Here is a 24,678-nt window from a genome sequence, read left to right as displayed (position 1 = left end):
AGCTTTCTAAACAGATTTGCAATAATTGGGCACATCAATTAATTGTGAGGGGTAAGAAAATAAAAAGAAGTAAAGTTGGACATTTTGACAAAATGATATAATGAGGCAGAGAAAAAATAATTTGAAAATGTATGGCAAGGTTGCAGAAAAGAATTTCCATTCATTGGTTTAAAACAGGCTATTTATTTATATATTAATTTTTTTTCTTATTCTAACTCAATTTAAAGAAAGTGAAAGAGGATAGCATTATCCTTTACAATGGTCTGATCCAAAATGCACTGTGAGTTTGGCAATAATCTTAGTAAAAGAGGTATATAAGATTGTTGGGGGCAATATCCTGACTTGTAAACCACTTAGAGAGAGCTGTAAAGCACTGTGAAACAGTATATAATTTTAAGTGCTATTGCTATCAACCAGAAGACAAATATCCTGATAAAATGACCAGCCAGAAAAAATATGATTCACTATGCAACTTTATTCAAGCCCACTTGGAAATAAAATTTTTGTTCTACCCCTGGAAAGACTTACAGAGGATCCCAACGTCACTCTCTATAGATTTTTACTCAACCAGATTTCTAGAAAACAAACTAGGAACACCAGCCATAACTGCTGTTAGAACCCTCAGCAATAGAAAATTGCACCAAAGTGTATCTTGAATCCTATTTGTACACCTACTTTTCAAATACTTATCTTATGGGAATCCTCAAGAAATGCCAGTTTTCAGTTACTGCCTTATAGTTTTCAACTACATTAGATGCATTTCTAAGCAGAAATTTAGAGGTGAAAGTGTTTCATTCTTTCCCCATAAAACCTGGAATTATTGTTTCTTATTTCCCTCATTTTATTTCCTAATTACTAATGTTAATTATAGATAAATAAAAGTAGAAATAAAAGAAACCAATGTCTTTTGCTGATACTTTGTTGTGCTATTTTGATTATGACAGTGACTGGGCTACCAAATTTGGACTGCAAAAATATAGCTTGCCAAAGGATGGCAGAAAAGAGTGAGGACTTTCTATACAGTATCTCTCTGCTTCCATCTAGTGCCCACCCAAATTTTACAGTCCAGAAATTTGGGCTGAACTATGGAATGGGATTGGTCTATGAATAATCAAATACGATTTTGTTGGAAAGATGATGCTATTGCAGGTAGCTAGGTTGTAGAGGAAAGGCCACCCTTGAGTTGGAGAAAGAATATGGAGATGTGGGAGAAAGTGGGGCATTGTTTTTAATGATCCAGAACAAATGGATTGAGAAAGAAACTTCCTATAGCATTGATTTAAACAAAGCTGAAAGTGATGGAAACAGTAGCCATGTCATTACAGCCAGCATCTCCTCTTCTTAATTAATTTCATTGCCAAATACCCACCAATGCAACATTGTCCTTTTGCATATAACATTTATTCTATTGAACTGCAAAGATACCTTTGAATTGGAGAAAATAAACATTTTCTCTTACCTGCATGACAGCTGATTTATGCCTTCAATATAATAGCACACTCCACCATTCACACAATAGGATTTCACTGTTTCATTGCATTGTCTAGTATGTCCAGGCCCAGAAGACAGAGTTGTGGTTACTGTGAAGAAAAGGAGATGTATTATTTGACTTTTTGATTTCTTAAGTATGCTACATTTCATTACTTTAGTTGTGCTTCAACAATTTTAGGCCATCTCACAAGGACACCAAAAATGTAATAAATTATACAATACAAATGGAAACAAATAAAACTCCAGTGTTTTCTAAAAAAAAAAAAGAATCAGCTACATAAAATTGGATTGAAAACCTGACATATCTTTGGTACTGACATATTACCCAAAATAATCAAGGCACTATTTCAAGAACACTCACCATTTTCCCCCCAAGAAGATTTCAGAGATGGACTATGGCCTACAACATTTGAAGGACATAGGAATGCTTAACCTTGAGAAAATATGATGTAATTGAAAGTATGTTATAAAGACAAGTCTGTTTTCTTTGCCTAACTTTTCCATGCAAGTTATGGAATAACAGACACAGGTTGACAGGACAGCAGAATCCTAAGGAATGTTAGGGGGAAAATCCTATTTATAACACTAGCTGATATGGGCCCTATCATCCCAGTATTCGGAAATGTTCAGGCAGAAGCTAGAGAGCCATTACTCTGGGATGACTGAATTTGGATTACTGCTTTAGAGCTTAAACCGGTGATGGTGAACCTATGACAAACATGTCGTAAGTGACACACCAGGTCTTTTTGGTGACATGGCAGCATGTCCTTATTCTTGCTTAGTTTTCTGCATGTCCTGTTTTATTTTTCTGAGGTTTTCTACTGCTGCAGAGATTATACGACAATGTAGTATGTGCTCAAATGTGACCTCTGAAGCCTCTGGAAGTGTGTGAGGAGGTCTTGCTCTCATAAGGCCTCTGGACCTCCAAAAATTGTGCAAGAATGGAACATGCCTTCCTACTCTTTTCAAAGGCCTCATGCCTAAATTGTCTCTTCCAATTCTGTTGTTCTATTCTTCTCTCACACAGACATATCAAACTACAATTCTGTAATAGCAACTTGAGCTGCTATAAGGAGGTTATCAAATGGGATTAAAGCTGTTTTTTTAAACAAGCCACCATGACATAAGAACTACCATTTGCTTTGGAAGACATGTGTCAGGCTACAGAACTTTTTCCCATTCAATTAGCAAGAATGAACTTCTGAGAATCAAACGTATCAAAAGGAATCTTTTATTGAGATGAGACAATTCATGTAGGAGTTCAAAGCAGCGTCTGAGGTCCCTCAGGCATACAGGGATACATAAGGGAGTTTCGAACCCGTCCCCTTATCTCGATGTGTATTTAGAGAAACAAAAGCCAGTATGTAAATTCCCCTCCCACCCCTTCTGTAGGAATGATCTTTCTCACAGTTTCCCAGGACATACCTAATTTTCCCCCACCCCCTTTTTAGAATGAATTTTTTCCAGAGATTCCTTGGATACATCTCACTGCGGAATTTTTATGATCTTCTCATCTCTTGGCTGTGCCTCTCAGAGGTGATAGCTCTAGCCATCTGGCTTTTCTCCCTCCATTGTATCATGTGTGGGTTATACAAATTCGATATAAGGTTAAATATATTCAGGTTACATCAAGAAAGGATTTCTTTATCAGCCTCCCCCCCCCTTTTCTTCTTCCACTGAAGAAATGACAGATACACGGATCTGACAAATCAGTCTTTGTGAAAACAGAAGTTCATATAGACCAAAAGCAATTCAAGGAGATTTCTGTTAAGAGACTTGAGACATTCCTTGGCATAGCATCAAGTGAACATCTTAGCTGTAGATGGCAGAACCAGAAAGGATCGTATAATGTAAGCTGTCTCATGTATTGCATGTTGTATAGAATTTATGGTGGGCAGCATTTCCAGAAGGACAACGAACTGAAAAAATAATAGACATTTTAAAGAGAATTGTCTTATTTAATCATGATTGACCTCAAAAATTTGCATTATGTCAATATTTGACAGAGAAATAAACTAAAATTTTGAAGAAAAGGATAATATCATCTGAGGTTATTTGCCACTGAATAGCCATGAAACATAAACATTAAATAGATTAGAAAATTTAGATTAGAAAACATAATAAAATATTTTTTCTAGATTATATTCAGATAGAGCTGGTTAAAGAGGCATTTTGTTGTAGAAATCTGTTCATGATTGGCTATGTAAATGCTATGCTATACTTAGCTTTTTGTTTTATATGTTTTATACATTGGCTATGTAAATGCTGTGCTATACTTAGCTTTTTGTTTTATACATTTTGTTTTAGCATGTGAGAGATTTAGTAAAAAGAGAGAAAGCACTTTTCCTTCAAATAAATATCTGCATCAGAGAACCAGGAGTCAAATATTCAAGGGAAGTTTGTCAATATAATTCAAAAATTCTATTTTTTATAGTAATGCTATAGAGGAAACAAAACAACCTCTATACTTTGAACTTTGTTCCTGTTTTTTCCCCTTAGAATCTTCTTGTAGTCTGTAGTATTTTGAAAGTTCTCCTTGTGATAGATAACAATTTGGCCTTTTTATTGATTTGTAGCAGACCAGCACATCCTGTGGTCTGTTTACAGCTAGATTTTCTTGGGTTTTTGTTGTTGAATAATTTGCAGGCTCTTATATTATTCTGATCTGGATAGCTCTATAATTATAATTTCCTTTTGAATGTCTAAATTTTAATAGTTGAAATGGGTATATTTTATCTTTTTTTAAAAAAATAATAAAGTTTAATCTTGTTTGATCTCGCCTATGGGGAGGAGATATGGCAACTTCCTATTTGGTGGTGGATGGGTAAAAACTTTTAATCACCACACTTCTACACTACATAGTCAGTAGATAGTACTATCAAAATTATTTTGATATTTGTATTTTGACCTTTTAATCACCAGAAAAATAACAGGGGTATGAGAAGCTTGTTTCTCTTGCATCGTTACAGAAACAAATGGCAAAAGAGGCAACTTTTGGAGGATAGATACTATCTTCTTCTATCCCAAAGATTGGGGGGATTGACTCAGATTGTGAAAACTCAGAGGATTTCTGAGGTAGAAGAACTGGGTACTGCTACATATAGATTAAATTGTGATCACAATTTATTAACAAAAGAAGTAAAGAGAGTTGTGGCCTGGGCCTGTGATAGCCATCATTATGGGCATCGTCTGTCTGTCTGTCTCTGTCTGTCTCTCTCTCTCTCTCTCTGTCTCTCTCTCATACACACACACACACGGGGGGGGGGGAGACAGGAGAGAGAGAGGTGGGGGGGACAGAGAGTCCCAGCATTAGAAAATTTGCTTTGGAAAAAGAGTGGGCACCCTTTATGGTTTGGCTTCTCCTTAGAGGTCGAACAAATAGTGTTTTTCAAACTTAAAAAGATGACAGAATCAAGAAGGGTATAAGAATCAACTTCAGCACAAATGTCACAGATTGAAGGACAATATCCAGTAATATATAACAGATGTTAAGAAGAGAGTTAGACAAATTAAAGAGAATTATTTAAATATAAATGGAGAGAAAGAGTTCCAACTGTGGAGACCATGCAAAAGAAGATGATACAAAGGAAGGCTTAAAGAAAGACAAATGTGTTGTTGGGAGAAAAGGACAGCAGACTTTCCCAAGAGTACTGCCTGCCTTGTTCTTTTGATGAGGGCTGGAAGGAAGGGCAGAAACTATGTACTCTGTTATTTGAATATAAGGTAAATCTCACCGGAATGCTGCATAACATTGATACTAGAATACTAATTTTGTTTGGTCCTATGTGTCCCAAAATGAATATGACATTCAAATAATATATAAATAGTATGGATGAATAAGAGCAGAAACTGTGCAGATTGACCTTGCTTGCATTCCTAACAAGCCTAGAACTACAGTATCAAAATTAACCACTTCATAAAGGGAACTTTTGAGAACTACAACAACGTTTTGTTTTAGAAATCTTGCAAAAACACTAATGAAGGATAGAAATCCAAGAAAAAGCTAAAATAATTTAAGCCAGGGGTGTTAAACTCAATTTCATTGAGGGCCGCATCAGGGGTGTGGTTGACCTTGGGGGGCTGGGTGGGCATCGCTGACTGGGTGGGTGTGGCCAACTGGGTGAGCATGACCAGTTTGACACCACTCCCCAAACTGCTGGCATGTTTCCTCTTTGCACTGGGTAGGCCGGGCTGAAGCCATGCTGGCCCGGTGTTTCCTCTTTGCATTGGGTTGACTGGGCGAAAGCAACACAGATAGACCAGGCTGAAGTGGCATGGGTAGACCGGGCAGAAGCAGCGTGGGCTGGCCCTTTACATTTTCCAAGATGGCCCCGTGGACCAGATCCGACCATGTTACAGGCCGCATCCAGCCAGCGGGCCTTGAGTTTGACACCCCTGATTTAAGCTTATTCTGTCATTGCATATTCAATTAAATACCTGGTTCACAACAAATTCCTACATACACTTACCTAGAAGAAAGTTCCATTTGATTCAATAAGTCTTCTTCTTGAATAGACATGCATGTGGTTGCAATCCTATTTCAGAGAAAGTACTCTATGATCTGGGACTTACGTCTGAGAACACAGAACTGGGATCCAAAATGCACAGAATTTGTGGGAAACATCACAAACAAACACACAGTGGACAGCTACACTTTTTTTCACCTGCATCCAACAGCTTTATTTGTCTTGTTATACTTAGCATTATTTAATCTAAAATAACACATGTATCCCAAGTTCACAGTGGACATATTTACCAGAACAACTTAATATTATAAAAATTAATAATAACACAGATCCTTTAATGAAATTGACACTATAACCATCTTTTTCCATGAAAACTCAATTAACATACCTGTACACATATACCCTCAGGGCATCTTATATGTGGTTCTTCTTCTCCCACCAATTGTAAAAACCAGTTGAAACCAACTATATCATTTTGATTCAATATTATAACTTACCACTTCTGACTATGAGACTTCCTGTGGCAATGTCTGTTCCCAGGACATTCTCTGCTTCACAACTGTATTCTCCTGTGTCCTCAACTTTCACTTTACTGAACTGAAGTCTAGATATTTTCCTGGAAAAAAAGAAATGCAGGCTTGGTTATTACACTATTTTAATAATGACATTAGGTCGAATTAACAATTACTTTAAATAGCCTTTACCAAACTTAAATATATTCTCTAGAGAAGATTTTTTAAGGAAAATTATTATAAAGTTTTACTACAGAGGATCACTGGTTTGAAACAGGGGTTAAAGAGGCCATCTATGTCAAAATTGAACAGCCCTCTCTCAACAGAGGGAGAGGGATAAGGTACCATCTATCTCCAGTCTACAACACAGTCCTTTCAACAGTTCCAAGAAGGCTCCACACCAGTTTGCACCATTCAAGTGACCCTGATTACACAGATAAACCTCCAGGTGACCTTAAAGACCAGCTAAAAGAATGCAAATGTCCAGCTGTCTGCAAGGAGTATAAATCCTTCCATTCCCTACCATCCAGTCAGAGATGAAGAAGCTTCTGGGATGAGAAGTGAAACGTCTTCAAAGAAAAACCAGAAAGTCTAGTTGCCTCTAGAAAAAAAAAAGCACCCTTGGGAGTACTAAGAGAAAGGAATATAACAAGTAACAACAGTGCTTGTGAATGATTTGGAAATGACCGTCAGAAACAGATGTAAAAGAGAAGTAAAAGGGACAACTTTTCCATAAAAATCAGGAAGTAAATCCACATATTCTATAATGGCAATATATAATGTTAATTTATTGGCAAAAAAATGTAAGCAACTGAATATAACTTTCTCCGATACTTTCACTACTACCCTCACAAGATTTTGATGATCAAAGGAGTGTAATCTGATCACAAAGATCATTGTAATTTGGAAATAGGTTTGCCAGTCACTGAATCCTACATTGCCTCTTTCAAACAAGGCATGCTAGGAAGCAGCACCCAAAGTGGTGATGATGGTGGGGTACATTGCTTTAAGTGGGTGGTATCTTCCTTTCCATCCACCATCACATAGAGAGCCCTGAAGATTATAGGAACTGTACATGTTGCAACTCAAGAAAAGTGTTTCAGTGGTGGGATTTAAACAGGGCCACTCCAGGGACTTATCTTGTCACAGTGCCACGACGACCCTGCGGTGGGGCACTTCGGTCTCTTCAAAATGTTGCATCTCGTGCCTTGGACTTTCTGGTGGACCTGACTACAACACTATGTGCAGTCCTATGTTATGTCCTGTGTGCATTGCCGGCAGGCCAAGTTGGCGCCAGGGGCTCCCCAGGATTGCTCCAGCCCTTGCTGACATCGGAGAGATGGGGTGCCCTTTCGATGGACTTCCTTTTTTGTCAATTTTTTTTTTTTACATTTTAAAAACAACTCTTTCAGTGAACAATGTGGTTTCAGATTTTTACACTTCAATACAAACAATACAATGACCTTACTATATATTTTTCTTTCACATTCAATTCTATATCATATCATTACTTCTATTTTCGCATAAATTTACTCCAATATTCTTATTTTCTTTATACTTATATTTTCAATTTATATCTTAATTCCTTTTTCTTCCTTTTTCTTTAAATATTCTCGTCTTATTTTATAGTCTATCATTCTTACTTTTTATTTTAAATTCATTATACTTTTATGCTTTTATCTGTCACATTTGCAACTTTATCACATACTTTTATTTCATTATTCAGTAGGTTTCATCTTAAATCTAATATTTCCAAAAATTTCTCCCTTTAATTGCCAATTAGAGTGTGCCACCCCTTTATTTTATACATCCCTAAATTTATTCCCTTTTAATCCATAATCAAAATTTCTGCATGGTATTGTTTTCGCCAGTTAAATTCTAAATCATTTATTATTATTTATTATCTATTCAGTTGATTTTAGAAACTGACATTAGTTTTTTCATTAAAATCCTCATAATTCATTTTAACTATTCTTTGTTTTGTGTCATTTTGTTATCATAGCTTCCAATTTTCACCTTTATTTCAATTATATCCATCTATAGATTAACAATAATCCTTAAAAAAAAACAATGAAAAGCAAATATCAGTTCCATTAGCTTTTAAAAACTACATTCTTATACATTACAACACATTACCTTGCAGAATCGCTTTTCGTTAATCTTTATCTGCCCATTATCTCTATGTCTCCTAACTAAACAATTTATTTTCGTTTTTGTTTGGCTTCCATATCTCCTTATTTTCTGGTTCTTTCTCTTATTACCTTTCCCCCCCTTCATTTTCTTACTCCAGCTTTATCCCCCTCCCTCTTTAAAACTTTCTTCTGTAATTCCCTTTTTTGCTGTTTCCTTTTTCTTTGTTTGGCTTTCTGGACATTTCCCTTTTTAATTATCTCCTCAAGCCTCCAAGTTTTAATTTCCATTCTTTTTTCCCTTTGTTTTAATGTTTGTTGTTCCATTTGTTCATTAAAGCCGGCTTCTTCTTTATTCAGCTCCTCCCCTTCTGGCACTCCTTGTTGTTCTTTGTTCTCCAGAATTGCCATTTCTATTAGTCGTAAGGCAATACAGCACAATTCATTTCTTTCATGTAACATTTCCTTTATATTTCTTAGTTCCATTTTTAGTTCCAAGAAAAGTTCTGCCATTTTTATACCCTTCTTTTGCATTTTCTTTATCCCTTTCTTTAATATTTAAGTCCAAGCCAATTGTCCAGTTGTCCAGCGTCTTGGATGTTTATTTCCAATGATCAGCTTCTATTAATTCCTCTTTAGGTTTTTTCCAAGATCATCAAGTAATCCAATATCCATAAGTTTAAATTGGTGCCAAAGTCACCAAACAATCCCAAGGTAATTTCTTTATACTTCTTTCTTTTATCTTAGTATTCTGTATTTTTACTTTTCAGGGTTTCAATGTTAATGTTAATGTAACAAAATCTCTCTTATTTTGTATCAATTTCCAAGTTTAAAAGAACCAGACACTTTTAAAGAGTCACTGAAATTTTCCCTTTACCATTAGGTGGCGCTTTCCGTTATGTCCAAGTTTCTTTTCACTTTCTTTTCCAATTTGAGGCTTTTCAATTTCAATAAGGCCAAATATTTAATTTTTCTTTTCCCCTTTTTGACACCTTCAAGTTCAGCCCTTAATTGTGCCTATCTACTGCCAAAAAGATATATTTATCCAATTTAAACAAATGTTTCTTCTATTTTCTGAGATTCTTCTTCAATTTAGCTCTTTCAAAGTTCACTTTCCTTTATATCCAATTTTTCTTTTCACTTTCTCCGATCACCACTATTACGATCTTTCTTAAAATTTCTATATGGTTTAATTCCGGGGTACCTTATTGTTCATATGTTATATCTGGTTTTCCTGGTCTCCACACTGCCACTTCATCACTGCTCCAGCATGATACTTATGTCCTGGATAGCCTTCCATCTTCAGGATGGCCATTTCTGACCACTGATACAGCCTGTCTTCGGATGAAGTATACCTAGCCAAGGAGGGGAGATGCAGCTCCCCTCAACCTGACAGGCAGTCTCCCCCTTCTTCACCACCCCTTCAGAGTGGTTCTGGCCCTGTTCGGAGCCCTCTAACAGGGAGAGCACAGGTCGAAGCTGCGCATGATCATGGACTTCGATCTGTCCATGACAGAAATGCCACTGGAAGTCCTTCAATGAAGTTCCTGATGGACTTGTCTCCATCATCGGAATTCACCACGGTGTTCATAGTGGTCGACATGCTGATGAAGATGGCGCATTTCATGTCATGGTTTACCCACAGCTCGTGCCACCACCCACATGTTTATTCAGCACATCTTCTGGCTGTACAGATTACCTGATCGGGTTGTGTCAGACTGAGGGACTCAGCTTACAGCCCAATTCTGGAAAGGACTCATGATGGCTCTAGACATTAAAATCTGCTTGTCATCAGTACATCATCTGGTAACCAACAATGGGACTGAGAAAGTCATTGGGATGCTGGAGCAATACCTGCACTGCTTTGTCAATCAGCAATAGGACAATTGGTCGGACTACTTAGTCCAACCAATCACAGAGTTTGCATTTAATAACTCGCAGCACACCTCCACGCAAACCACCCTATTCCCAGCCAATGTGGGTTATCATCCTCAGTTCTTTCCCCTGACGCCACTCAACTCGCTGGTTCCAGAGGCAAAGGACTATTTGTCTGAGTTACAGGCCATTCACCAATTGGTGTGACGGTATCTGGAGAAGGCCAAGGAGGATTACAAATGAGTCGCGGACTGCTATCAGTAGGTGATGCCGCCATTGGCTGTGGGGGGATTGGGTGTGGTTGTCCACTTGGCACCTTCCATTAGACCAGACGGTTAGGAAGCTTGACTATCGGTACCTTGGCTCGTTCTCTGTGGAGGCGGTGATCAACCCAGTCGCCTACCGTCCTGAACTAGAGGAGCTATAATGGACTTAATCCTAACTAATAAGGATGAAATGATTGAGGGAGTGGAAGTTGTGGGAGGAAAGTGATCGTGTCATATTAGAATTCATTGTAATGCAGGCACAGGCAATTGAACAAAGTCTAATTAGTGTTTTAGACTTTAAGAGAGCTTGACTTCAACAACTAAAAGAAGTATTAGGAAGGATTTCATGGATGGAAAATCTAGAAGGAAAAGCAGTTTAGGATGCATGAGAAACTCTGAAAAATGAAATACTAAAGGTCCAAACGAAAGCAGTACCACAGAGAAAGAAAATCAAAAGGTACCAGATAAGATTAGCATAGTGCACACAGAGCTCTCTGACAAACTGAGAGTATACTGACAAGCATAAAAAAAATAGAAAAAAGGAGCATATTAACTAAACAGAACACCAACAATAGCCCGAATCTGCAGGCATGGAATTAGGAAGGCTAAGGCTCAGAAGGAATTAAGATTTGCAACAAATGCTCAAAAATAACAAAAAAAGGTTATTTCCATATGTAAGGAACAAGAAAAAACTCAAGGAAATGACCAGTTCGCTAATAGAAGAATATGGCAAGAAAATGATGGGTGACAGGGAGACAGTGAAGCTGTTTAATTCCTTCTTTACATCCATCTTTATGCAAAAAAAATAGCTGAACCCTTCAAAAGTAGCACATTGGGAGATAGAACAGAATGCATGTCAAAATAGGTAAGAATTTGGTTAAAAAATATCTATCCACTTTAGACAACATCAAATCACCAGAACCAGATGGTTTATATCACAGGGTACTGAAAGAGCTGGCAGATGTGATCTTGGAATCCATGAACAAAATCTTTCAGAGCTCCTGGAACATGGGGGAATTGTCAGAGGACTGAAAAAATCTGATGTGGTTCCAATCTTCAAGAACAAATAAAAAGTGGAACCAGGAAACTACAGACCAAACACTTTGATATCAATACCTGAGGAAATCTTGGAAAAGATAATCAAGCAGCAATTTATGAACATTTAGAAATGAACAAATGAACAAACAAGTTCATTAAACAGATCATGCCAGACAAATCTTATTTCCTTCTTTGATAAAGTAACTATATTAGTGGATCTGGAAATACTGGGGATATAGTTTACTTGGACTTCAGTAAGGCATTTGACAAAGTAGACCACAGCTTATTAAATGGTAAGGTAGACCAATGTGGGATAGACAGTACCACCACCAGATGGATTCACAATTGGTTGACCAACTACACTCAGTGTGTAGTCTTTAACAGAACTATATCTTCATGGAGGGAAACATATAGTGGGGTACCTTAAGGTTCCGTCTTGGCCCAGTCCTTTTCAACATTTTATAAATGACGTAGTTGAGTGGGTAGAAGGAGAGAACTCATCAAATTTACAGATGACACCAAACTGGATGGAAGAATTTGGAAGAAAGACTCAAGATTCAGAAGGATTTTGACAGACTTGAGCAATGGGCCCTATCCAACAAGATGCAATTAAATGGTGAAAAAAGTAAGGGCCTGCACCTAGACAGGAAAAGCCAAATGCACAGATATAGAATAGGCGGTACCTGGTGCAACAGTAACCATGAGGGGGATCTTAATGTCATAGTGCAGTGATGGCTAACCTATGACACGCGTGTCACTCGTGACACGCCAAGGCACTTTGACTGACACGTCTGTTGGTGTGGGAAAAACTTGCACATTTAGAGGCTGCCTGTGCTCTGCTCCAATCCCTGCTCCCTGCTTGTTGCGTAGAGGCATGGTGTCACCGCTGCTGCGAGATCTTTGCAGCAGAGAACCAGTTGTAACCGCCATAAAGTGAGGTTTGTCAGTTTCATTACCTCAGGAACGCTACAGGAGGAAAGGAGATCCATGAGGTTCACAGCCCTGTAAGGTGGCCTTCCGATCCCCACATCCTGCACCTGCAGCCCTGAGACCAGGGAGACAAGTTTCACAGCCCTGTGTGATCACCCCAGCCCAGTCCGTCATAAACATCGCAGGAGGACTGCACCACAACAACCAGGCACAGTGCTCACGATAAGTAGCATCGGGTGGCTGTCCTGTAAGTGCAATTAATACTAAAATCTGCATTTCTGTCTTTGTGGCTCTCCCTTCTTCTCCCCCACTGTAAAATGCTTGGATGTCTAGTCTGCAGCATTCAGCCCCTCTCCAGCTCCTCTAAGCTTTAATTGCCTCCATAGCAGCTCTTGCAGTTCTTGCTTCTCACCATCCTCACAGAGCACCATGCAAACCCTCCAAAAAAAATCTCCAAAACTTTTAGCTTTTTGAACTAATAAATATATTAAAAATATAACTCTTTCTTTATTAGGGCTGCAAATATTACCAAATTATTGATATTTCTTGAAGTGACACACGATCCGAGGAAGGCTACGCTTTTTCCCGATTTTCGACACACCAAGCTGAAAAGGTTAGTCATCACTGTCATAGTGGATATCACTAAAGTATGAGCCAGAAGTATACTGCAGCTACCAAAAAGATCAATGCAGTCCTAGGGTGCATCAAAGAGAAGGATTATGAGATGGTTCTGTTACTTCTGTACAATTTTTATCCTTCTAGCAGTATGTTCCAGTCATGGGTTTCATCCCACCAAGTTTCAGTAATAGCAACAATAACAAAAACAAAACAATAACAAATATGGTCAAAAAGGCTAAAGCTGAAGCTTTGTTAACATTGGCAAAATGGTCTCTTCAGATAAGTTACAAAAAAGAAAGAAGGAAAAATCAATATATGAATTGCTCAGTTAAGCCAAAGATATACTATTGAGTAGTAAAGAAGTATCAAGCTACTAAATTCTGCTTCACTGACTCTTGAAAAGAGAAGTGTTAGTACTGTTCTATACTACACTACTGAGGCCACATATAGAATACTGCATCCATTATTGGTCCCCATGTTACAAAAAAGATGCTGGGATCATAGAAAGTATTCAGAGAAGAGCAAAAAAGATGATAAGGGTTCTAGAGGCTAAGCCCTGTGATGAATGATTAAGGAAGCTAGGTTTATCTAGCTTAATGAAAACAGGAATTAGGGGTGACATGATGGCTATCTTCCAGTACTTGAGGGCCTCTCACAGGGAAGAGGGAGTGTACTTATTCTCCAAAGCACCTGAGACCAGGACAAGAAGCAATGGGTGGAAACTGTTACAGAGAGATCCAATCTGGAACCAAGGAGAAATTTTCTGAAAGTATTACACAGGTGCTCCCAGGTTCAGATTATAGTCATTCATTCACACACTCACAGCCCTGGAAAGTTGCCATAGTCAAATCATTTTTAACTGAACACAGAGGCACAACTGGTTCTTTAGAATATATAGAGACCCAGTGAATTTAAAATAGCAGCAAAACTTTACTGGTTACAACTTATATATTTGCTCTTTTCTCTCTTTCACACATATACACACTCATCCACACTTATCCACATCCTTCTCAACTAGGCTGGCAAGCACTAGCCAGAGGGATGAAAGCCACCAAGATGACTTAAAGACAGGCAGACTTCAGGCCGCTTTTTATCCCCCAAAGTCCTTATTTGTTGATTCACAAGACTGGCAGCTACTCTTACCTTGTTACACATCTGGTAGCTGTTGATGGGATTTGGGGAGAGGGTTCCCATGTGTTCAGGCCTAACTTCATTTGTCTGGCTTAGGTGACATTTTTATTTTATTCCTTAACAACTTAGTTCCTTCTTATCTGTCTCCTGGAGGGATCTTTTAGACATGATTCCTGGCTATACAGCCTCCTTACGTGTCTACATCATTTTTAGATATGGCAGTTTCAGCCTAGTCTTACAACAGTAAGAATAATTTGTAAATTGAATAGTTTGCCTCCTGGAGTTGTGGATCCTCCATCCCTGGAGCTTTTAAAGAAAAGATTGGAAAGCCATTTGTCCAAGATGGTATAAGGTCTCTTATTTGGAGTAGGGGGTTGGATTAGAAGACCCCCCAAATCCCTTCCAGCCTTATGATTCCATGTTTCTATGAATTCTATGCTACCTTTCTATCCTATTGTATGGTCACTTGCCCCTCTTTCCACCTGCCATAAATACCTCTGGTTTGGTTTCAGATTTTAATGTTTTGAATCCCTGATCCATGAGATTAAAAGCTTAGCATTATAGGAAGTCTCAGTAATGCAAATTATCTTGAGAAGCATGCTATTGGGAATATGATCTGCTGATCACTGTTACTAGTATGATCAAACAGAGGAAACCTTAGCTGGGGTAATCAGAGGTAACACTCTCCAAGTGAGGTGAAGTCAACCCACATGAAAGCATTATCTAATATGTAACTCCAAAGAACACAGTAGTACGCCCCTTCTGTATTGCTGCCAATTTGTAATGTTTACAAATGTAAAGACATGCCTTTGATATTTAAATGGACTCCCAAGTTGGTAATCACTCCTCTAGTTGTTGGGAAATTTTCATGAATTTTATGGAAGTGATCATATGTTCAGATCAAAGCCATCAAAAATGTAACGGTGACAGTATTGAAAGAACATTCCCTCATTTTACAATGTCTTGTACAACTAAAAATCGAATATGAGAACCATAAGTCAGATAAATTAAATAAGAATTTAATTTAATTTAATTTAAATGCTATCCTACTCCACATGACTCCACATGACTCTGAACATATGATAACTGAATGCAAATGTTCAATATCAAGTGTCAAGGGACAAGGACAGCTACCACAATACAGAAAAAAACACAAGAAAGTAACAATGGAAATATGTTATTTGAAGGATATTTTGAGTCTTGGTGGCACAGTGGTTAGAGTGCAGTACTGCAGGCTACTTCTGCTGACTGACTGCAATTTGGCAGTTTGAATCTCACCAGGCTCAAAGTTGACCTAGCCTTCCATCCTTCCCAGGTGGGTAAAATGAGGACCCAGGTTGTTGTGGGCAAGATGCTGACTCTGTAAATCTCTTAGAGGGGGCTGTAAAGCACTGTGAAGTGGTAGATACTTAAGTCTATGTGCTATTGCTATTGCTGTTTTGGAACAATAGACCCAAAAGTTAATTTTAAGAGTATTTGAAAAAGAAATTTCTTTATACAAGTAGTCCTCGACTTATGACCACAATTGAGCCGAAAGTTTTTGTTAAGTGAAACTTTTAAGTGAGTTTTACCCCATTTTATAACCTTTCTTGACACAATTGTTGTGAATTGTTGGAGTTGTTAAGTTAGTAATAATGGTTAAGTGAATCTGGTTTTCTGTAAACATTTGTATATGATGAGAGAGAGAGAGAGATGAAAAATCCAGGAACAGTGGAGGGACACAAAATTAAATAGTGAATATGAGATAGAGAAAACAAGAGAATACCATAGAATCACAGGGCTGGAAGAGACTTCAGCAGTCTTCTATTCTGCTCAAGGTAGGAATCCTTACACCAGAATTATCTTTTTTTGTTTGTTTTTTATTACACAGCTTTGGTGGCGTTCAACATACTACAATGTGGTTTCTCCCTTGTCTTGTCATGTCACTCTTATATCTACTTTGAGTTTATTCAAAACCTGTTATCTGAAGGGCAAAATGAACTCAACTTTCCAATTCAGAAAGAATGATAAGAGCTTTGGGAGCAATCAATTACTTATGTTGATTTGGAGCAGGAGAAAAGAGGAAGGCAGAAGAAATACAATAATTGAACTCTGATTAGCTAATGAGTGAAAATAATCTTTTAAGGATACAATATTAATATTTCTACAGCTGTTTATAAATGTATCACTTTTCCCCCCTTGGAAATTAAAATAAGTTAAATAGCATTTCAGTATGGAAATTTTTAAATTTGTGTAGAAAAGTTTTACAATCACTAAAGAGCTAGAAACTTAAAGTTTCTAGTGTTCCTAGATTTTACTAGTTTTTCACTTTAATATTATTGATATAAACAATTAGACAAATCTTTTTTGGCCATAACCAAATATAATCTTCATAACCAAATGAAGAAATAAAAATCCCAATGCTACACACGAATGGCATCTATTTGATTTGCATTTCAGCTTTGGTTCACAGAACTCAAATCAGTATAGATAATACATATTTCCCATGAATCCTTCCTCAGTTATAACCACTGCACTAACTGTACCTCTTTGTAGATGGATGTAAAAATAGATGAAATTTTAGTAAACAACCAAATCTCACAAAATTTCAGTTTTTCTTTCTAAGATTTAAGATTATTTACAAAGTTTGGAAATATCATATTAGCCTTGATTTTTTTAAAAAAATTGGAAGGTCCTGAATATATTTTCTGGAGCAATCATGGTGTCTGTGGATAGCCTGTTAGCCACCCCTCACTTATATGATGGCCTACAAAAGTTTTGATGGTGAAGCCATGGCCTACATCTAAGGAAAAGAGTGAAAACTGCAGATACAGAGTATCTAAACTGAACAAGAAGCTTGGAATAATCTGACATTTTGGAGCACTACAAAATGACAAATACTAAAAAGATATTTAAATTTCCCCCAAAAATGCCAGGTGGGGAGAACAGGCAGCAAAGGTATACAAGAAGTTTACTCTTTAATCACAAAGGACAGTCCCTCAGAAGCTTTCCAATAACTCTCCTTGTAAGAAGACCTTTTCCTACAAGAAAAATGCTAAAACATGCATCAATAGCAATGCATTAATTCCAAATTACTGTAGGAAATCACTGGGAGATTTTATGATCCAGATCCAAATCAGAACATATGCTTAAATAATGCTCTGTAGAAAAGGCCCTTTAATTCTGTCCAAAACCATCCAAAATCCTACTCACATTTCTTTCAAACAAATTGCCAGTTTCAGATCTACCTAAAATATGCATAATTTTTATCCAATACAGAAATAAATTATACAATTACAGCTTTATTTTTTTTTTGAAAAAAGGAAAAGTTCAAAAGGGATTAACTATCCACATAATTTTTCTGAAACTGGATGTTTTAATTCTTTCTGAGATGTCTGTTATCTATCTCTGCAGGTTTCTTTCTATTCTGTTCATTTAAAAAAAGACTAAAACAAGGTTTTCCCATTAGGAGCACAAATTCACTTTGTGCCATGTTAAAGCTAGTATCTTGAACTACTGTATATTCAGTGCCATTCTTTCCCACCAAATTTGCCCAGTGAATTTACTTGAGCTACAGTCAAAATATTGACGGCAATGCATGAAGCCAAGTCCTGCACAATGTATGAACATCCATGGAACTGTCTCTACTCTACTGTACTCTGCCTCATATGGTGCTGGGAAGCCTGCTGACCTTATCTTTCTTGCTAACTTTTACCAACTACAATGGCCTGGCTTGATCTGAGAAGCCAGGTGTTCAGCATTATAGAGAATTCAATGTTCATGGTCCAAGTTGGTATCAATCAGAACTTTATAATGAATTTAATTCTGTGGCATTGTGCGCCAAGAAATAGTAATCATTAAATACCATTAAAAAGGGTGATGATACCTCACTTCAATGGAGCTGCAAGAAAGTTCCCCTTCAAAGAAAAAACAGAAAGCAAAATGGCCCATTTTCTAAGAGACACTACTTGTTTCACTTAATCACCTAAGTGATTTCTAGGCCTGTGCAAAACCCAGATGGATAACCAGTTTATGCTATCTGGCTCTGCCTTCATCGCACAAAAATTTAAGGTAGGTAGAGAACATGGTCTATCCAGAGGACAAACTGAGGAGGAGCATGCCATCACTCCTAATCCTAAATAATTGGCAGCTTGTCTGTCTCTTTTAACCATGTATGATTAAACAAAATATTACAGCAAAAATAGTTGAGCTTTCTTGCTTTGTAACAGTACTTCCCAACTTCAGCAACTTTAAGCTGTATGGAAGTCAGCTCGCAGAATTCTCTACTATTCTGCTCTAGACAGTCCACAAAACGAAATTATTGGATTTTCCATTTTGTAACACATGTTTTACCTTAGAAAGCCTTCCCCCACCTGGTGCTGCACTTTGTAATATTGAAATTAATAAAACCTCTAAAAATATTATGAATACATCTTGCTCACAAACAAGAACCATAACTATTTTGTAAACATTACTTTACTTAGAAATTGACCATTCAATCATGTTTATGACAATTATACCAATAATAGTTAAGAATGTTTATCTATGATATTTTTTTTACAATTTTAAGATGAAAAAGCACCTGTTTTTACTTACTTTCCATTCCCATATTTTATTCTGATATCTTTGCTCTTTTTAATTTCTTTGCCATCTTTGAACCATTTGTAGGATGGCTGGGGATTTCCAGCGCTTGCCTCACATTTCAAAGAAACCTTTGCTCCAACTTCTACATTTAGGCTCTTTAGTTTCTTGAGTTTTGGAGCGACAGCTGTGAACAGAAACAGAAAGAAACAAAGTCAGTTTAATCACCCGTCTTCAGTTCTGCGGGCTCTTAGGAAATCGGAAGCCCTGATAGCTAGATTTTCCAGAACCTTCAGTTTCAGTAATGATTACATGAAGCCAGTGATGAAGAGCTGATTCCTTGTTTATCCTCTGTTGCCCACATCTACCTATTATTGTCAAAAAAGAGAGAACAGATGCTTTTGCATATTGAGCATTTTTTCTTTGGCATCACAAGCCGCTTTGGTTTCTCTCCCTTTCAGCAGCAGATCCCTCCATTTTCTTTCCACCATCTCCCCACTTGTCCCTTTGCATAAGAGAAACAAATATGCATCCACATGAGATGCAAACAGACTATACAAATGCTTGCAAGGCTTTCTCAGAAGACGCTTCAGTTCTTGCTCTGATGCTGCTTTCAGTAACTCATCCGCTACATTCCTCTCTTACCTCTGCTGCTGTTGGCAGCCATGCTGTTGATTCGACAGCCTGTGCTGATCTGAATGGTAGCATTTGGCTACAAGAAGGGAAGAGGAGAGGAGCTCAGCCACAGTCACTGCAGATTTTTTTTTTTACTGTTCATGTGCCTGCCTGTTCATTCTGGGAATGTACTGGCTTCTCTGTGGCCAAATGGAAATATAAAACAACATATCTCCATAGAAAAAAAATGGGGAATAAGAAGGTCATTCAGTCTTTCAGAATGACAGTCTACTCTGCCAAACACTAATAGCGAAGACTTAAAAGGAAAGTCTCTACATGAGAGAGGATAAGCAGGACAGAGACAAAAATCTGGGCCACTAACCAAGCAATCCTAGTCATCAGATGCGCCATTGCTACTACATCTCTTACCTCAATTGGATGGTTTAGTACTCAGGAGAATTTAACCCATTACAAGCCACCAAAGAATAGCCAAAACGTGGTCATAGCAAACGCTCAACACCTGTGGTCAGGCATTTCATGATATCAAACTCAGCAACCTTCCCACTATATTCATTTATTAAAGAACCCTAACAATGCAATAATAACAATGATAGAAACTAAAAATACAACTATCACAACTGCACTCTTTTCAGGAATTATTGTAGCATGAATGTAGACTTATTTATTCTACATCACCAATGTAATGCTCCTTCTAAATATCATGCATTTAATTAAGTAATTAAAATCATTGCAATCTGTCCAGAACATTTTGTGCTGGGTTATCTCTGTAAAGACATTTTGATAATCCTACTTATTTAAAGAAGAAGTTTTAAAATGGCCAGTCTCCAACAGATAGAGAGGATGAGGCAAGCTCCCTGGGTTCATGACCTAGTATAAAGGTGTCAAACTCAGGGCCCAGCGGCCAGATCTGGCCCTCAGTGGGCTTAGATCTGGTCCGTAGAGCCACCCTGGAAACAGCAAAGGACCAGCCTGTGGTGCCTTCGCCAGAAAAAAAATGGAGCTTGGGAGAGGCTCGTGCGGTCCTCGTGAGCTCCATTTTTTCTGGCAGAGGGTTGCAGGAGGCTGTCCCAACCAAAAAATGGAGATCTGGAGCCTATTTTCACTGATGCTCAGATCACCAAAGGTGCCCCTGACGTGAGTGACATCAAGCTGACCACGGCCACCCTGGCCACACTCACCCCAGCCCCCTGAGGTCAAATATAACCCTGATGTGACCCTCAATGAAATCAAGTTTGACACCCCTGACCTAGTGCATGCAACTCTCTCTTGTTGCAAACCAGGTCTGGTTGGTGTGCACTTTGTTAACCTGGCTGGCCTGCAGTCTTGTGATGCTGTAACTAGCAAAAACATTCAAAATAACTAATACTAAAGCAATTAAAATAAAATCATTTTCACATAGCACCATACCATAGTACTAAAATGGACTTCATTTGGACCTTATTATGGAAAGAAACATAAATCATTTCAGATATTATGTGAACCTTTGTAAAGACTAAGTTTGACAAGTTATATGCATTTTTGTGTGTGTGCCCAATATGTTTATAGTAAACATCCTTATTTTGGTCATCAAAGAGCAAAACAAAGATTTAAAAAATAGGATTATAGCTATCCCATTGAAATGTAACATGTATACTATAACATTGACTAAAATTACATAATACAAATTATGATATCAAAGCAATTAAACATTCAAAATTTTAAAAACAAGAATGAATATAATGAACATTTTTGTAGTTTAAGTAAAATTATAAATTCTATAACAAAATAACAAAAATGGCTTAACATGAAATATAAAATAAAATATTTTTATCTTTAATATGTCTATAAGTAGACATGTTTAAAATTAATATTGTGCCTAAAGATATAGTATAATGATGTAATATACAGCAGAATCATCTATAAAGGAGTAGTGATGACTTATATAATAAAAAAGCTAAAAAGTTCAATTGCAACTAGTCAGAGCTTCACTAATGGTTTCAGGTCTCCTTGGGAGGGTAATTATTTATCCTGGAAATAATAGTTGATGTAAAATATATAATAACATTCCTGATCCTATTTGCTTTCCTATTGAGTAAAGTAAGGCACATATTGTTTGGAGCCATATTATTATTGGAGGTTTATAATGAAGCTTTTGAATGATTTTTTTCTAATTTTCTTTCATTAGACTTGGATTACTGTAATTTTGAAGACTGGTAAAGATGCAAGTTGTAATACTGGCTACTTGATAAACATGGATGACAAAAGTGTAACAATAGCACATACACTATCTTTGATGAGCCACCATGTAAATTTGATTTTATAAAAGGTTGACAACCCTGTGATAAAATTGGGTTGCTAACTGATATTCTGCAAAAAAGCTGAAATCAGCAATGTTGGTTTTGTTGGCTGGGAGAGAGACTTTTGATATAGTAGAATGGAAATTTTTGGAGCAAGTGCTGGCCAAATGTAGTGGAATTTTTTTCATTAATCGGATTGAAATGAGACACTCAAATCCTCTTTCATGGTAATTAAAAATAAAATTATACCTCATCTATCAAAATAGATATGGAATTTTTCCAAGATGACTTTTACAATCCTTATTTTTAGTTTGATATTGAAATCATTGGCCAACTTCATGATCCAGTTGAAGGGTATTGTGACATAACAGCAGATAGAAACAAACTATTATTGTATGCTGATAATATATAATGTTTTCCATACATAATTTTTATTAAATATTATTTTAAAATAAAAACTATGACTTTTGAAAAAGAAAAGTAAAAAGTGAAAAAGTGCAAAGAAAGAAAAAAAGAAATTATATATGATATATATTTTAGTGATAATCATGAATAACCATGTTAGGAATCTAAGTCACCTAACAGTTATTTTGATTGGAAATATATAAACTAGGCTAGACATTTTAATACTATGTCTTTAAGGGAATGCTAAACTGTAATTGGGTGTGGTTTCTCAAACGGCCATAAGATGGAGCCAGAAACCTGGGTTGTTTAGTCTCAGTGAAGTGAGTGAGTCTCTGTTTCCTTCTGTTGGAGAGAGTTGCCATTCCTCCTAATGACTGTTACTGATCATTGATGATTATCACTGACTGCTTTACCTGTGAATGACTTGGACTGCTTATCTTGGACTGTGCTTAAACGTTTATTGGAAGTAAAAACCTCTGTTGGAGAGAGTTGCCGTTCCTCCTAAAGACTGTTATTGATCATTGATGTAAGTCTGTTACTGAACTGTTTTTTGATTCTGGACTTTGATATTTGGATTATCCCTGAACTGAACACTGACTGCTTTACCTGTGAATGACTTGGACTGCTTATCTTGGACTGTGCTTAAACATTCATTGGAAGTAAAAACCTACATTTACTGTACAGTATATCTGTGTGCTGTGTGTGTGTTATTCTTCCTACTCTCACTACGTCTCCCTGTATGCACTCTTTCTCTTAACGGGGAATTACCTCAACAACCTATACCAACATTTATTACTTTACTACAATCAGTCTTTCTCAAATTTAATTCTGGAAGAACCTTTCAAATTATTTTCAGGTGTCAAGGACCCTGTGCATAAAAACCACAAAAAAAAATTCAAAACCTACAGATCTGCAGCCTGGTTGCTATGTTTTTTAACAGATTAACAGAGTTGGAAGGGATCTTGTAGGTCATCCAGTCCAGTGGTGAGATTGGAATAACTTAACAACTGGTTCTTTGGCTGGGTAGGTATGGCCGGTTGGTCATGTGACTGGGTGGGTAATGTCACTCATCACACCCAGCTCCCAGCCACTCACCTCAAAGGCAGAGGTAGGATTCAGCCAGTTGAGGCTAATCCCACCACTGTGGCCCCGCCCCCACCTGTTTTTCAGCCTGTTTTCTGGCTGTTTTTCAGGTCAATTTCACGCTGTTTTTTGGGCTGAAAAATGGCCAAAACCCAGGCTATTTGGGGGGCATTTTTAAGGATTCAGGCCGTTTTTCAGGCTGTTTTCAGGCATTTTTGGGCCAAAAACTGGCCTGAAAATGGCCCGAAAAATGGCCCAAAACCAGTTTGAAAAATAAGCAGGGGTGGGGCCAGCCAGTGGTGGGATTTGCCGGTTCACTGAACTGCACAGAATCTTAACTACCAGTTTCTCTGAACTGGTGCAAAATGGCAGCAACCCGTCTCTGATCTAGTCCAACCCCCACTGACCCAAGCAGCAGACCCTATACCATTTCTGACAAATGGCAGTCCAGTGTCTTCTTGAAACCTCCAGTCATGAAGCTCCCAATGTTATGTATCATTATAGCTCCTGAGATCTTCAAAGGCAACTCTTCGTAAATCCAACAGCGATCCAGTACACAGATGGAAGAACTTATATTACAATGTTTCGAATCAACTTCCTTAGGTTCCGGAAGCTCAAAAAATCCTAGCTGGCATCTCATTTGCCTTGTCTGCTTGTGCCTGACTGATATCCAACGGTGAGTGAATGCAGCAATTTTCTGCAGGTCCACAGGACAGATAGGGTGGGCACATTCCTAGTCCCTTCCTTTAACCAGGTTGTAGATGGGTGGCTATATAAAATAAATAGATTTTCTCTCTAAAGAGACCTACAAAAATTTAAATTGCCTGCTACAGTGGGTTTGTCAAAGTCATGGTCTTTCCATCTTTCCTCAAAGGGTCAAGGTAATAGAAATAAAATTGCTGAGCAGAAGTGTGTGAGCATAATAAACATGTCTACATTACCATAGAATCTATTCACTTCTCTTGGGAACAATGTATAGGAATTTGTACAGATGTCATTACTTCAATGGCTGGGTCATTGAAGGGATTACTGCATAGCAACACATTGAAAAAGTGTTAATTACAAAGACAATTAGCCATGAATTGAAAATTCTAGATAAAGTCATGGAAATGATAAGCTACATTAAAAGTAGGTCACTTAAGTTAGACAAATTAATGCTTTGAGAGAAGCTTCTGGACTGTGAAAGTAAAGAAGGGCAATAGGGACATGTTCCCAAATGTTGCTATAACAAACAATAATGAGGTCACATCACTAACTGCAAG

At 37.4% G+C, this 24,678-nt stretch overlaps 1 protein-coding gene across 6 annotated transcripts in view; it reads right to left on the bottom strand.

Moving 5' to 3' along the window:
• The window catches only part of NRG2 (neuregulin 2), a 193,818-nt gene that overhangs the window by 40,667 nt on the left and 128,473 nt on the right, over positions 1–24,678 (bottom strand). For 5 of the 6 annotated variants that reach the window (XM_087930586.1, XM_087930584.1, XM_087930587.1 and 2 more), the window contains 3 exons: positions 19,032–19,203; positions 6,455–6,573; positions 1,460–1,580 (listed from right to left, as the gene is read on the bottom strand). In XM_087930586.1, the coding sequence (XP_087786712.1) occupies positions 1,460–1,580; positions 6,455–6,573; positions 19,032–19,203 (412 nt within the window). Of the gene's footprint in view, positions 1–1,459; positions 1,581–6,454; positions 6,574–19,031; positions 19,204–19,661; positions 19,749–24,678 lie in introns of those variants that run through there. The other variant, XM_087930589.1, reaches the window with a different exon arrangement.

This window comes from Pseudonaja textilis, chromosome 3 (genome assembly GCF_049901715.1).
Source record: "Pseudonaja textilis isolate UNSWEBS1 chromosome 3, rPseTex1.2, whole genome shotgun sequence".
NCBI classification, from domain to species: Eukaryota; Metazoa; Chordata; class Lepidosauria; order Squamata; family Elapidae; genus Pseudonaja; species Pseudonaja textilis.
Note: the sequence above shows the minus strand (reverse complement) of the source record. Positions and strands in the feature narration are given on the sequence as shown.